Below are 15,550 nucleotides of genomic sequence, written 5' to 3' on the forward strand. Positions count from 1 at the left end.
ATTGCCTTAATTTCTTGAAAGTCCAGAGAGGAGCTTTAGACATTTTCCCTAACATCAACAATTCCTCATTATCAGTTAGAAGGACTGAACTTTGCCATTGTCTTTCTTTTTACTTTTCCTTTTGGTGGTACTTGGATTTAAATTCAAGGCCCTGCAGTTACTAAGCAGATTCTGCACCACTGAAATCATACCTCCAGCCCAGGACTTCAGCATTTTCTTGTCTTCTGTGGCAGTCTTGAACTCAGGGCTGGGCACTATCCCTGCCTGAAGTTTTTTGGCTCATGGCTAGCACTCTATCACTTGAGCATAGCTCCATTTCTGGCTCTTTCCTGGTTAACTGGAGATAAGAGGCTCAGAGTCTTTCCTTCCTAGGCTGGCTTCGAACCACAATCCTCAGATCTCAGCCTGTTGAGCAGCTAGGATTACAGGTGTTAGCCACCCCAACTGGCATTTTCTTTTTTTCTTGGTTGTGGGGCCTGAACTCTGGGCCTGGGCGCTGTCCCTCAGCTCTTTAGCTCAAGGCTAGCGCTCTACCACTTGAGCCACAGCACCACTTCCAGCTTTTTCTGTTTATGTGGTGCTGAGAATCGAACCCAGGGCCTCATGCATGCAAGGCAAGCACTCTACCACTGAGCCACCTTCCAAGCCCCTGGCATTTTCTAACTGTAGCATAGAAACCTCAGCAGGAGACTTGCTTATTTACTGCACAGCATATTGGGAAGGGAAGAACAAGTTCTCTATGTGTGATACCTGAAGCTTTTCAGCTCCCTTGGCCCTTTGCAAGTAATGTTCAGTTTGTTGGCAGTAGAAAGTCATTTTTTTTCTTTTTTTGTCAGTTGTGAGTCTTGAACACTGGGCCTGAGCACTCATTGTCTCTGAGCCCTTCAGCTCATGGCAAGTGCTCTACCACTTGAGCCACAGCACCACTTCCAGTTTTCTGGTGGTTAATTGGAGAGAAGAGTCTCATGGACTTTCCTGCCCAGGCTTTGAACCGTGATCCTCAGATCTCAGCCTTCTGAGTACCTAGAATTACAGGTGAGAGCCACTGGTGCCTGGCTAGAATGTGATTTCTGTACATAGTTCTTGAGAATCCATGCCTTAGATCCTGATCTGAGTGATGAAGAAAGCACTGAAACTCTCCCCTGTCCAAAGAACACAAGAGCAAGTAGATTTGCCTTGTAAGTCACCCCACAGCCAATTCCACGGTCCCTGTTAAAAGCATCTCCCCAAAAGGTCAGGATTTTCAATGCATATTAGATCAGTTTCACCTACTCTGTCTCTTATCAGTGTAGGAGGCCCATGCTGGGCACCTGGTTAGTGAGCTTACTCAGCATCTGATCTCATTTATGTGGCAAGTGTAAACACAAAGGAGCCCAAATGAAGTTATATACCCACTACCCTAATTTGAAGCATTGGAAAAAAACTGGAGGCAACTGCTTCAATATTTCCACCTCCCATGTTCTTGCTTCTGGGTTCAATGAAACTGTGAAGTCATGGTTGATAAAGCCAAGCTCTGCTGCCTGACTGACAAACCCTTGAGAGAAAGAAAACCATCCAAATGAAAATGTTCTAGAATGAGTGGAATGGTTGCGCAGCCTTGTGAATATTTTAAAGACCATTGAATTGCATACTTTGAAGAGGGAGAATTTCATGGTATATAAATTATACCTCAAGGGCTGGGAAGGTGGCTCAATGGTAGAGCGCTTGCCTTGCATGCCTGAGGCCCTGGGTTCGATTCCTCAGCACCACATAAGCAAAAAGAAAAAACCCAGAAGTGGCGCTGTGGCTCAAGTGGTAGAGCACTAGCCTTGAGCTGAAGAGCTGAGGGACAGCGTCCAGGCCCAGAGTTCAGGCCCCACAACTGGACCCAAAAATAAATAAATAAATAAATAAATTATATCTCAAGTATTTTTGAAGGTATCAGTGAGGGGAGCAGACTTTTTTTTCATTTTATTAAGCATGCTAAAGACTAGGATTCCCTGTTGGCAGGTCCTCGCGTTGTCCCTATAAACAATGATGCCGTTCCTGGTGGTAGAACAACCTGTCCACCACCATTTGAGGCACCAAGGCTGGGTCCTGCAGTCAGAGCCAGCTAGGCCAACTTCTAACTCTGTGTCCTTGAGGGCATTAACCTTCTGTCTACCTCTCGGCATACAGAAGCCTTGGAAATATCTTACACAACTTCATGTCATGTCTGGCTTCCCTGAAAATAAGGGCCAACATTCTTATTATAATCTTGTTGAAATTCCAAAATGTTATGTGAAATGGGTGACACCAAGATTACCTGGTTAACTGTCTTGGCTTATCTACAAATCTTTTGCCTCAATGTTTATACAGAAGCAAAGAAAAAGAAAGGCACAACAACTTAGCTGTTACTCAAAGCTTCAAAGTGCATCATATTCAAGGGACAGGCCATCACTTAAGCTTAGCTCCAAAGCTGGCTCCATTTTACAAAAGCAGAGGGATTTTTAATTCATTTGATGGGGAAAGGGACACCCATTCAGGAATTGGGGGAGTGTTCCCACAACTCCACAAGCTTTGGAAAACCTGGTTTTGTTTCAGCACAGTTCTTCACCGAGCTAGCTACAGGAAACAAACAGAGACAAAACACTAGCAGGCCATCAGACTCTTCAATGAAAATGTATTTCACACTGAACAGAATGCACACATCATGCATTTGAAATGAGGCATCACCACAGTCACAATGACACTATGAGATGTAACAGATCACAGCAAAACAGACATCTAGCCAAAGAAAGCCGCAACAAAGATGGCCAGGCATTTTCACAAATCAGACCATGCTATCATTTTCGGTGTGCTTGTCAGAAAAGGGATTCCCCAGTACTCATCAAGATCAATTACACTACATTTTTAGAGGCATGTATTTTATTTAGTATATACACATACACAAACATACAGTTTCCATAGCTAATAAAGTCTTAAACTGTAGCTGGCTTTAAAAGCGAGTGGACAAGATTACTACTGAAACTTCTTTATATTTCCTGGTGGTCAACCTTTCTTTCCAAATCCTTTATGGTATAAGTTAAAACAAATGTCTCAAACAAGAAAAGGTCATTTTGATTTGAAAGCCACATTTAACGCAAGAAATTAATTTAAGGAAACAGCAATATATGGAATAAAATGCATGGAATTTTCATTCTAGTGGCATTCTTCCCAGATTTTTTTTAATGTTAAAGTCTGTTAAAAAGATGTGCCAGGACCAATTTGAGGCCTCCTTGTTTCAGAGCACTGTGACTTTTATGACAGTTGAGAAAGCACAGGAATAATCAAAGAAAGAAAACCCCCAAGATCTAATAGCAAAAAAAATAGCAAAACCATGAAAATCAACCACCTGCATGTGAGATACATAACTCCTTCAGTTGGAAGGCCACTTGTGGAGATTGTTAAGGTATGACAAGAAAATGTCCTGGCTAGATTGAGTTGCTCAGGGACATAAAAATATGAGTAAGAGAAAAGAAATCATTACTCATTGTTTAGTTCTTCCTTGTCCAACCAAACTTACAACTTTAACCCCCAACCCCCAAAACAGTAATGTGGTTAATGCATTTGCAGGTGGCAAAGCTTAATAATAATAATAATAATAACAATAAAAGGATTTCCTGACATTACTTTCCAACAGAGAAACCCTAGAGTGAGAGAAACTGCTGAATTTCTTCTCCATCTAAACCAAGACAGGGAGATACACAGCTCAAGTCAAGTACATGTTTAACCAGAGTTCTGGTCATGTAGAGAGTATTTAATAGGAAGAGATATCTAAATGTTTTTGTGCTCCAACTCTGAGAATGAGAGCGGTCATGGGTGAAGTTCTGAGCCAGCATCACTCAGGTTGACAGGCTCACCATGAAACTAGAGAAAGAAAGGAAATGCTCTAGCAGCAGCAGAAGCTCAGAACTAGAACTGTAGAATGTAACTTCACTAAAGCCCAGTAAGGCCAAAGTCTGGAGGTTTCTACCAAGAGGCCAGTGTTTGACATACTACCTAGGAATATAGTTACATTCCAATCTAATATTTTTGGAATGCGGCTACAGAAGCTCCATCAGGTGGCCAGCAGCTCAGATTGGACTCCCAGCAGTGTCCGGGGTGCTCCAAACTCCACCTGTGGCAAAAACAAAATCACATGAGACCAATACAGAAACCAGTATCTTGTACTTGGTAATTGCATTTTCCTTGGTTCATAGATTAGTCCTGATCAACAGAAGTACTGCAGTATTTTGTACATGATCTTTATATGAGGTGGGTCCAATTTTCCTGGTGTGAGAATTTTCTAACACCTGCAGATGTCCCCATTCCTGTGCTTGCTTTTTTTTTTTTTTAACCTTTGAGCAAAGGAGAGCCCTACTTAATCTGGAAAGGTTGAACATACTGCTTCAGGAGGGATGCACATGGAATAGGAGAAGATAGCAACATCTTACTGGCCAGTCAGAGTCTCCTTTACTCAAACCTATAGATAATTTCATGTCACACATCCGACTGAATGTCTTCAGGCATTGTGATATTTAAAAAAAAATGCTGGGCTAAGAATGTGGCTCAGTGGTAGAGCACTTGCCTCGCATGTATGAGGCCCTGAGTTCGATTCCTTAGCACCACATAAACAGAAAAAGCTGGAAGTGGCACTGTGGATCAAGTGGTAGGACGCTCACCTTGAGCTGAAGAGCTGAGGGACAGGGCCCAGGCCCAGAGTTCAAGCCCCACGACTGACAAAAACAAACAAACAAAAAACACCAAATGCTCCCTAGTGAGGGTTGCACCACCTCTTGTTCAGAAGGACTTGAGAACTAGTCTTTTTATTTTTTGCCAGTCCTGGGCACTGTCACTGAGCTTCTTTTGCTCAAGGTTAGCACTCTACCATTTGAGCCACAGCACCACTTCTGGCTTTTTCTGTTTATGTAGTACTGAGGAATCCAACACAGGGCTTTCTGCATGCTAGGCAAGCACTCTACCAGTAGGACACATTCCCAGCCCTGAGAACTAGTCTTTATCATACATGAAAATATATAAACAGGGCTGGGAAGGTGGCTCAGTGGTAGAGCGCTTGCCTTGCAGGCATGAGGCCCTGGGTTCGATTCCTCAGCACCACATAAGCAGAAGAAAAAAAAACGGAAGTGGCACTGTGGCTCAAGTGGTAGAGCACTAGCCTTGAGCTGAAGAGCTGAGGGACAGCACCCAGGCCCAGAGTTCAGGCCCCACGACCGGAAAAAAAAAAAAAAAGAAAGAAAAAAGAAAATATATAAACAAAGTTGGGCATGGTTGACTCATTCCTGTAATCCTAGCTACTCTGGAGGCTGAGATCTGAGAACCATGGTTCAAAGGCTGCTTGGGCAGAAAAGCCCCAGAGCCTCTATCATCAATTATCCAGAAAAAAAGCTGGACTGGAGGCATGATCAAGTGGTAGAATGCCAGCTATGAGAGGAAAAAGCCAAGCAAGAGTGCTAGTCTCATAGGCTGGGAATGTGGCTTAGTAGTAGAGTGCTTGCCTAGCATGCATGAAGCCCTAAGTTCGATTCCTCAGTACCACATAAACAGAAAGAGCCAGAAGTGGTGCTGTGCCTCAAGTGGTGGAGTGCTAGCCTTGAGCAAAAGCAGATCAGGACAGTGCCCAGGCCTTGAGTTCAAGCCCCAGCACTGGCAGAAAGGAAAAAAAAGAGTTCTAGGCCCTGAGTACTGACATCAATATATGTATACATGTAGTGTGTGTGCACGAGTATGCACATATATGCACACTTGTGTGCTAGTTCTAGGACTTGAACGCAAGGCCTGGGCACCATTCTTGAGTTTTGTGCTCAAGGTCAGTGCTCTACTACTTTGAGCCACAGCATAATTTCTGGCTTTTTGGTAATTAATTGCCGATAAGAGTCACACGGACTTCCCTGACCAGGCTAGCTTCAAATGGCAATCCTCAGATCTCAGCCTCCTGAATAGCTAGGATTACAAGCGTGAGCCACCGGCACCCAGCAGGTTAGTGTTTGTAAATGTCCAAGAAAGCAGCTGCTTTATCAAACCAGGTATCTGGTTTACTGTACAAGTGACCTGTTAGACCTTTCCACTCACATGTTAATGCACTACAGGTGCTTTCTTGAAATCTGAGAGAAAGAAACCCTAAAACTCACCTATGGACAAAAGCTGAGGCCTGGTGGAAATACATATACAAACCACAGAAAGCTTAGCTATGCAGCATTTCCACCCTGTTACCTCACTTGAGAAATAAAGAGGTTGGACTAAATCATTTTAGGCATCAAATTTCTATAAGAGGAATGCAGCATCATAAAAACTAAAGTGACAGAGAATGCCAAGAATATAAAAAAGGTTTTCCTAAGAGTCTAAAATGGCAGGAGTAATTGGATGTATTCATTTCTTGAAGGATTTGGTGAAAGATTATAATTATGTTTTCATTATTCAAAAATCAAGTGCCAAACTGAAGTAGATCAAATGTGAATTGCTAAGCACACGTAACTACAGACTCCCCATGGACTTTCCCTAGTTATAACACATAGATATTCTCACTCATATAACAGGGCTGGGGTGTAGTTAAGGGTCTATAGAGTGTAAGTTTTACATGTGCAGGCCGTGTGTGTGTGTGTGTGTGTGTGTGTGTGTGTGTGTGTGTGTGTATGGTGGGGGGGGAGGAAGGGGGGAGGCAGAACATATAACAGGTGAGGGACAAAGGAAGCAGAGAAAACAGAAATGCTTTGGCAAGAAAAACATTAGGTCAGCTGGGCACTTGGCTTATGTCTATAATCTTAGCTACTCAGGAGGCTGAGATCCGAAGGTCGTGCTTTGAAGCTAGCCTGGGCAGAGATGTCTGTGAGACTCTTATCTCCAATTAGCCACCAAAAGCAGCCTGGAGTGGAGGTGTGGTTCAAGTGATAGAGTGCTAGCTTTTGGGCCTGAGTTTAAGCCCCAGTACCACAAACCAAAATAAAATAACACCACAACTAGCAAAAATCCAAGCTGGAAGAATGGTTCAAATAGTAAAACACCACTCAAGCAAGCTAGCCAAGCAACTGTTTGTTTTTAAGTGGTCATGGGGCTTGAACTCTGGGCCTGGGCGCTGTCCCTCAGCTCTTCAGCTCAAGGCAAGTGCTCTACCACTTGAGCCACAGCACCACTTCTGGTTTTCTGGTGGTTTACTGAAGATAAGAGTCTCACACAAGCCGGGCGCTGGTGGCTCACGCCTGTAATCCTAGCTACTCAGGAGGCTGAGATCTGAAGATCGTGGTTCAAAGCCAGCCCGGGCAGGAGAGACCGTGAGACTCCTATCTCCAATAAACCACCAGAAAACCGGAAGTGGCGCTGTAGCTCAAGTGGTAGAGCGCTCGCCTTGAGCTGAAGAGCTGAGGGACAGCGCCCAGGCCCAGAGTTCAAGCCCCATGACCGACAAAAAAAAAAAAAAAAGAGTCTCACACAGAGGAGCTGGGAAGGTGGCTCAGTGGTAGAGTGCTTGTCTTGCATGCATGAGGCCCTCCCTTCGATTCCTCAGCACCACATAAGCAGAAAAAGCCGGAAGTGGGGCTGAGGCTAAAGTGGTAGAGTGCTGGTCTACCGCTGAAGAGGGAACAGCACCCAGGCCCAGAGTTCAGGACCGACTACTGACAAAACAAAAACAAAAAAAAAAGAGCTGGGTGGGGGTCCTCACGCCTGTAATCCTAGCTACTCAGGAGGCTGAGATCTGAGGATCTTGGTTCAAAGCCAGCCCTGGCAAGAAAGTCCGTGAAACTCTTATCTCCAATAAACACTCAGAAAAGTGGCGCGTAGCTCAAGTGGTAGAGCGCTAGCCTTGAGCTGAAGAGCTGAGGGACAGCACCAGGCTCAGAGTTCAAGCCCCACGACCGACAAAAAAAAAAAAAAAGTCTCACACACTTTCCTGCCCAGTTTGGCTTCAAACAGCAATCCTCAGATCTCAGCCTCCTGAGTAACTAGGATTACAGGCATGAGCTACCAGTGCCCAGAAAGGTGCTACATTTTTATAGACAAGGATTAGGAGGTGCTGAGTCCATTTCTTTCTGTTGTTTTTGCCATTCCTGGGACTTGAACTCAGAGCCTGGGCACTGTCCCTGAGGTTCTCTGTGCTCAAGGCTAGCACTGTATCACTTGAGCCACAGCACCACTTCCAGACTTTTATGTGTATGTGGTACTGAGGAATCAAACCCAGGGCTTTATGCATGCTAGGCAAGCACTCTACTAGTAAGCCACATTCTCAGTCCCTGAGTCCATTTCTTTAGCCTATGCTTCTCAAACTTCCATCTTAATCCTCAAACTGCAGGAACAACATAGCAGGGTACTGGAGGCTTGTGTATAGAGAAATGAATTAATATCCATCTCAAGTATTGTGTTGCTGCAGTATATACCACAATATATTCATGTCCACATTTTTCAAATAAAATTGGCCATTCAAGAAGCTGGATAATAGTTATGTTAAACCCTAGGGGAGTTATGGACTAGAGTATCATCAAAAGACTTTACCTTTCATTAAAAGGTCGTTGTTTTGTCAACAGAAGGTATTCAGAGTAGTTTCTTGGCCAGGGCTGTTAAATCCTTCAATAAGGTTTTTGTTACAGTCATCCAGGCTGAGGTTTTCACTGGATTTCTTGGTGAATGCTGGAGGGCCAGTGAAATCTAAGATATCTTGAAGTGCGCGGGCATTGCCAGTTCCATTTTGGTCCAGAGACATACCAGGAATCATTTCACTCACTGGTGAAAATTCTGGGATGGAGATAAGTTCTTCTTTGGAAACAGGGCTAGAAAAGATGAGAGAGAGACAGAAGTGGGGACAGAACCTAAGGAGTCAGCTCGATTAGCTGGGTGCTAGTGGATCTCAACTGTAAGGTTACTCAAAAGGCTGACATCTGAAGATCTTGGTTTGAAGGCAAAAGAAATCTATGGGGCTGGGAAGGTGGCTCCGTGGTAGAGCGCTTGCCTTGCATGCCTGAGGCCCTGGGTTCGATTCCTCAGCACCACATAAGCAAAAAGAAAAAAGCCGGAAGTGGCGCTGTGGCTCAAGTGGTAGAGCGCTAGCCTTGAGCTGAAGAGCTGAGGGACAGCGCCCAGGCCCAGAGTTCAGGCCCCATGACCGGACCCAAAAAAAAAAAAAAAGATATCTGTGACACTCATCTCCAAATCAACCAGCAAAAAGCTGGAGCTGGAGCTAGAGGTGTAACTCAAGTGGTAGAGCACTTGAGCAAAAAAGTCAAGTGAGAACCAGGCACTGGTGACACCTAGGCTAGCTACTCAGGAGGCTGAGATCTGAAGATCATGGTTTGAAACGAACCCTGGGCAGGAAAGTCTGTGAGACTCCGATCTCCAATAAACTACTCAGAAAAAAGCCAGAAGTGGTGCTATGGTTCAAGTGGTAGAGTGCTAGCCTTGAGCACAAAAAGACTCAGGGACAGCATCCAGGCCCTGAGTTCAAGCTCCAGGACTGATACAAAAGATAAAACAAAGTAAGAACTAAGCATGTGTTTATGTACTTCATTCTGTTTGTAGTATTTTGTTCTATTCTTCTTCTATAAAAGTTGTGTGTATAGCCGGCGCTGGTGGCTCACGCCTGTCATCCTAGCTACTCAGGAGGCTGAGATCTGAGGATTGCGGTTCAAAGCCAGCCCGGGCAGGAAAAGTCCGTGAATAGCTGAAGAGCTCAGGGACAACACCCAGGCCCAGAGTTCAAGCCCCCAACAGACAAAAAAAAAAGGCCTATTTCACCCACTGTCTCCTATCTAAAACCAAGTTTCCAATTCACCATGACTTATCCAGGAATAAGCCTTATGTTTCTCTCTCTCTCTTTCTCTGTCTCTCTTCTCCCTAGAAGTGAAAGGCATTTCACTGTTGTCTGCTGTAGGCCTAGTAAGCAGCAAATCTGAGCCCAGAAGAGTGGAAGGCTACGAATTCAGGGACCATCCCCAGGAGTCTCAATAACTAGAGTAAGGCTGCTACCAGGTTCTTCTCTTCTTCTTTGATGAAATCTGAGAGAAGAATCTAGAAAAACCAGTTGAACTGCAGAAGCACCCACAGAAGCCCCACCTTCTTCACATGTGCACCCAGCGAAGGGGCAGCCACTGACCTGGTATCTCCTCTGGTGTATGAAGCAAGCATAGGCAAACTGCCTCACTCAGCAGAAACAGTCTGCCCCAGGTTCTGTCACAGGCTTTGGTGCAGCACCAGGACTCACATATCTTTAAGCATACAAAACCCCTTCAATTTCTCAACTGTGCCAATAGTGACACGTGCTGTCCCCTTCCTGCCCCCACTCGGAGACATAAAAGAATAAGTACAGGGCTGGGAATGTGGCTTAGTGGAAGAGTGCTTGCCTACCATGCATGAAGCCCTGGGTTCAATTCCTCAGTATCTAATAAACAGAAAAACCAGAAGTGGTGCTGTGACAAGAGTGCTAGCCTTATGTAAAAGAAACTCAGGGACAGTGCCCTGGCCCTGAGTTCAAGCCCCAGGACTGGCTCCCCGACCCCCCCAAAAAAGAATGAAAGACTAAGTACAGCTGGCTCTATGTGGGGGTGGGGTTATGTTGTATTAACCCTTAAAACTGCCCCAGCGTTTTCTGCCGTGGGCAGAGTGGCACCCATCAGGGGATGGTGGCCATCATAGTGGTGCTAGGGCCAGGAGAGCTCCAGGCAAGGGTTGAAGGGCCCTGCTGTCAGTCCACAAAGGATCTCTCCTGTAGATGGGACTGCTGGATGCTGGCTTTTCATATATCTGGTTCAAGCTCAGTGCGGATGTGTGGGCTATTTACAACCAGTGTGTCATAGGAACCCCATGCTTCCACCCCCATCCTCTCTCTGGTAGAGCTTTTATACAATACTGTCATACTGTCCTGACTAACAGAGCCACCCCCTACTCCAACTGCCCTGCCCAAGGTGATGTGTGTGCTTTATAATGCCTCTGCTTCAATCCCACACTAATTGGCTCTTCTTTTGGCTGGAATTCATTTCCCAGGCATACCAGCTTAAGAATTCTTTAGGCTTTTAGTATCTGAAAATATATTAGTTCTTTTCTCAAATCTCTACTGACAAGCTTTCTGAAATATGAGACTCTGGACACAGGAGACCCTGTTGATGCTCAGCCAGAACTCCTATACCTACCTGCAGGTAAAGAGTCACAGTTGCCACCATTTCTCTAGACAACTTCCTTTCATTGACACAGTCCTTTAGTGTCCAGTTAGTCCTATATCACTTACCCAGGCAGGGGTCCCATAGAGAAGACTGATGAATATAGTGGTACAAAAGCTATCTGCCAGCTGGGCACTGGTAGCTCACATCTGTAATCCTAGCTGCTCAGGAGGCTGAGATCTGAGGATCACTGCTCAAAGCTAGCCCAGGCAGGAACGTCCGTGAGACTCTTATCTCCAATTAACCACCAGGAAACTGGAATGGCACTGTGGCTCAAGTGGTAGAGTGCTCACCTTAAACTGTAGAGCTACCTGTCATTAACTCAATAAGGCAACTTTGGTGGAAATTCACCCCCTAGGGGTCCTGGGGGATTATCTGAGAATATATCCTTGTTCAGTGTTTCCCTCTTTTCCCTTCTTCCTGAGAAATACTGAACATCCTCCCCCAATAAATCCTATGATAAGAAACTTGGGCCCTGGCCCTATTTCCAGGGCACCCAACCCAAGACTCTAGTATTACACCACTGTCAGCTTCTCATATCAACCAAACCTGCTTTGTAGATGACTGATTAAGAAATCATATTTAGGGGTTGGGAAGGTGGCTCAGTGAAAGAGTGCTTGCCTTGCATGAATGAGGCCCTGGGTTCAATTCCTCAGCACCACATACGCAGAAGAAGCCAGAAGTGGCACTGTGGCTTAAGTGGTAGAGTGCTAGCCTTGAGCTGAAGAGCTGAGGGACAGCGCCCAGGCCCAGAGTTCAGGCCCATGACCAACAAAACAATAAAAGACAATATTTAGAGAAGAGATGAAATGTAAAATATTAACATACCTTACATCCATAGACTGAACTTCTTCAGTGGAGTCATCCAAACTGTTTGATTTCCCATCAAGGGCATCCAAATGAACAAGCCCCCTGACTGGTTTAAACCCATTAGAGAAAATGTCTCGAGGAAAAGCTTCTGGGCCAGTGGGTCCCACACCATTAACTTCCTGGCAGGTGTTTAACCCATTGATTTCTGATAAAACACACACACACACACAAAAACAAAACAAAACAAAAAAAGCAAAGTCCCTGTGTAAATAATCAAATATCCCCAACCGAAACAATGGCAAATATATAACAAGGTCATTAACTTAATTCTCTTTTTTCACCAATATGTTTTATGGAAAGAACCAATATTAACCCATGTCATTAACTTCCCACAGGGGAAGCAGAGACAGATCACATTATCAGTTTGTAGGGCCTCTGGAGGACAGAATCAGATCTGAACAGCATCTGATCTAAAGCATCCTGGGCTGGCTGATGGATGGCATGGATTATTAGAGTAAGCAAGGAAGCCAGCAGTGTTCCAAATGGAGCCATAGCCCCAGCACTGGAAGGATGCCCAGGAAGCAAATCTGCTGGCAACCACGCTCTGGGGACCTAGAGATACTTTTGCCCCACAGCAGCTTTTACTAGTCCTCGTTATTGAAAGGAAGAACCAAACCAGACCTCATACTTACCTATTTTATTGGGCACAATTGATTTTGTCTTATTTTCCACACACGTACCAGGCTGAATCTCTACTTTGGGAGATTCCTCTTTCTGAAATCAAACAGAAGCTGAGTGAAAATAGGGAAGGTTGTCATGACAAATGCTTTTGAAAAGCACCAGCCACCAGGCACCAGTGACTCATGCCTAGCTCACATAATCCTAGCTGCTCCAGGAGGCTGAGATCTGAGGATCACAGTTCAAAGCCATCCTGGGCAGAATAGTCCATGCAACTCTTATCTCTAACCACCAAAAAGCTGGAACTGGAGCTCTGGCTCAAGTGGTAGAGTGCTAACCTTGTAGCATAAAAGCTCAGGAACAACATCCAGTGCCTGAATCCAAGCCCCAGGACACACACACACACACACACACACACACACACACACACACACACACACACACACACACACACACACACACACACACACACACACACACACACACACACACACACACACACACACACACACACACAGAGCTCAGGGACAGTGACCAGACCCTGAGTTCAAGCCCCAGAACTGGCACAAACAGACAAAGAAAAAAGCACCAGGGAATGTTCATCTGCCTGTTACAGATAATTCTTAAGACTCTTTAGCTGTATTTCCCTTATTCTCTTGCATTTATGGGCTCATCATTACTTCCTCTGCATACCCATTCCAGTTCTCTGATGAAATCTTTCATTTGTTCAATCTCTTACACTTCTGTTTTCTTTATGAGCTGGTCAGAAACAGGCTAGAAAGAGTCCATTTTTTTTTCTGGCTAGCTCTCCTCCAACTTCACTGAATGCATTCTTTTGTTCTTTCCCACTCAGCATGGAATTTTCAGAAAAATCCCCACCTTTACTTCTGGAGGCACATCACTCTTCCTTGTTCTCTTCATGATTTCATCTATTCTCTGGAAGCCGTGAAGAAAAAGACCAAAAACGTAAAGCAATTGAGTCTATATGTAATTTCATACTTATAAGAAAACTTCTAAATGATCAATGTCAGCAAAGGATAACAACTACAGGACAGTTTTCCATTCCCCGTTTTAAAGATGGACACCTCTGACCCTATGAACACAGTCAAGTGAAGTGTACTAGTCCATACCTACAATTTATATTCAATTTAAAGCTCATCTTTCTCCATAAGTTCTCTATAAATCAACAACTCACCAGCTGCCATTGAAAGGACTACTCTACAGAACATGAAATTGATCCAGGAGTGGTGGCTCATGCCTGTAATCTTAGCTACACAGAAGGTGGAACTGGAGGGGGGAGGAGGAAGAGCACTCTCAGTCAGCAATTGATGAGTCAAGATGACACAAAAAACCCCCACTTGCTGAGTGTTAGTGGCTCATGCCTGTAATCCTACTACTCAGGAGGCCGAGATCTGAGGATTGTGGTTCAAAGCCAGCTCAGGCAGTAAAGTCTGTGAGATTTGATCTCCAATTAACTACCAGAAAACCAAAAGTGGCACTATGCCTCCAAGTGGTAGAGTGCTAGCCTTGAGCAAAAACAACCAAACAAACAAACAAGCTGGGGGCTGGGAAGGTGGCTCAGTGGTAGCGTGCTTGCCTTGCATGCATGAGGCCCTGGGTTCAATTACTCAGCACCACATAAGCAGAAAAAAGCCAGAAGTGGTGCTGTGGCTCAAGTGGTAGAGTGCTAGCCTTGAGCTGAAGAGCTGAGGGACAGTGCCCAGGCCCAGAGTTCAGGCCCCACGACCGACAACAACAACAGCAAAAACAAGCTGAGGGAGAGCGCCCAAGACCTGAGATCAAGCCCCAGGGTACACACAGACACAGACACAGACACAGACACAGACAGACACACACGCCTGCACTTGACTTAATTGACATATTTAAGAATATTCTACCCAAGTACTGCAAAACAAAACTGGACTCACTTCTGTTCCTGCCTCACCCTCGGCCTTTACCTTCTTCCTTTCTAGCCGTTCCTGCTCGATCTGCAGCATGATCTGTTCTCTTTCTAGACGCATCTGTTTAACTGCCTCCTGGGCCTTTGCTTCTGCTGCTTCTTTCTGAAATTGAGAGAGAAACCAAGGCACAGGAGTTATTAAGCTAAGAAAACATGGTAGTAATTCCCTAGGGTTTGCACAAGTTTCTTTCCCCTCATTGTGTGCCCCGAAGTGGCTAGTTAATGTTCAATCTTCAATGTGGAGTTACACAAGCTGCTTTATGACCTAAACACAGGGTCAGGCTGCATTCACATACACTCACACTCAGTCTACTATGTAAATCACCTGCAGACAGTTCTTCTACACATGGCCACGGTTTCTCTGTAGAGAGACAAAGGTCTCCCTGTGTTAGTAGCAGAGTTTGACCAGAAAGTCCACATAAACTTCTCCAAGGAGCAATCTTCCACAATAAGTGGCAGTGCTGGTAGGTAAACTGTCCATTTTCCCGCATCCCTCGAAGGACAATTCTAAGCATGATCCTCACTCTCTCAAGTCTCAATGGCAATGAGTTTCAGTTGCTCATAGTAACCCATTCATCAGTATACTTACTATTCTCTCAAACTCTTACTAGTTTCATGAGCTTTACTCTTTTTTGGGGGCGGGGGTCGTGGGGCTTGAACTCTGAGCCTGGATGCTGTCCCTCAGCACTTCAGCTCAAGGCAAGCCCTCTACCACTTGAGCCACAGTGCCACTTCCAGTTTTTTGGTGGTTTATTGGAGAAAAGAGTCTCACAGACTTTCCTGACTGGGCTGGCTTTGAATCTTGATCCTCAGATCTCAGCCTCCTAAGTAGTTTTAGGATTACAGGCATGAGCCACTGGTGCCTAGCGAGCTCTACTCTTAAATAAACTACTGGAACACAAATTCTTACTCCAGGGTCTGTCTTTGGGAAGAACTCAAACTCAAAGACAGTAAACATTACTAATTT

The 15,550-nt window shown here is 44.9% G+C and overlaps 1 protein-coding gene across 2 annotated transcripts in view; it reads right to left on the minus strand.

The window, feature by feature from the left end:
- Nucleotides 1–2,624: 2,624 nt before the first annotated feature.
- Map7d2 (MAP7 domain containing 2) overlaps nt 2,625–15,550 on the minus strand; it is a 94,424-nt gene continuing 81,498 nt past the window's right edge. For both annotated transcript variants that reach the window (XM_042670517.1, XM_042670516.1), the window contains exons 12-17: nt 14,582–14,686; nt 13,503–13,559; nt 12,638–12,719; nt 11,964–12,150; nt 8,482–8,756; nt 2,625–4,117 (exon numbers count right to left, since the gene is read on the minus strand). In XM_042670517.1, coding sequence (XP_042526451.1) covers nt 8,507–8,756; nt 11,964–12,150; nt 12,638–12,719; nt 13,503–13,559; nt 14,582–14,686 — 681 coding nt within the window. In that variant the 3' untranslated portion in view covers nt 2,625–4,117; nt 8,482–8,506. The remainder of the gene's footprint in view (nt 4,118–8,481; nt 8,757–11,963; nt 12,151–12,637; nt 12,720–13,502; nt 13,560–14,581; nt 14,687–15,550) is intronic.

The sequence above is a fragment of the Dipodomys spectabilis genome, unplaced genomic scaffold (genome assembly GCF_019054845.1).
Source record: "Dipodomys spectabilis isolate Male_0828 unplaced genomic scaffold, ASM1905484v1 ptg000564l, whole genome shotgun sequence".
Taxonomy (NCBI): Eukaryota; Metazoa; Chordata; class Mammalia; order Rodentia; family Heteromyidae; genus Dipodomys; species Dipodomys spectabilis.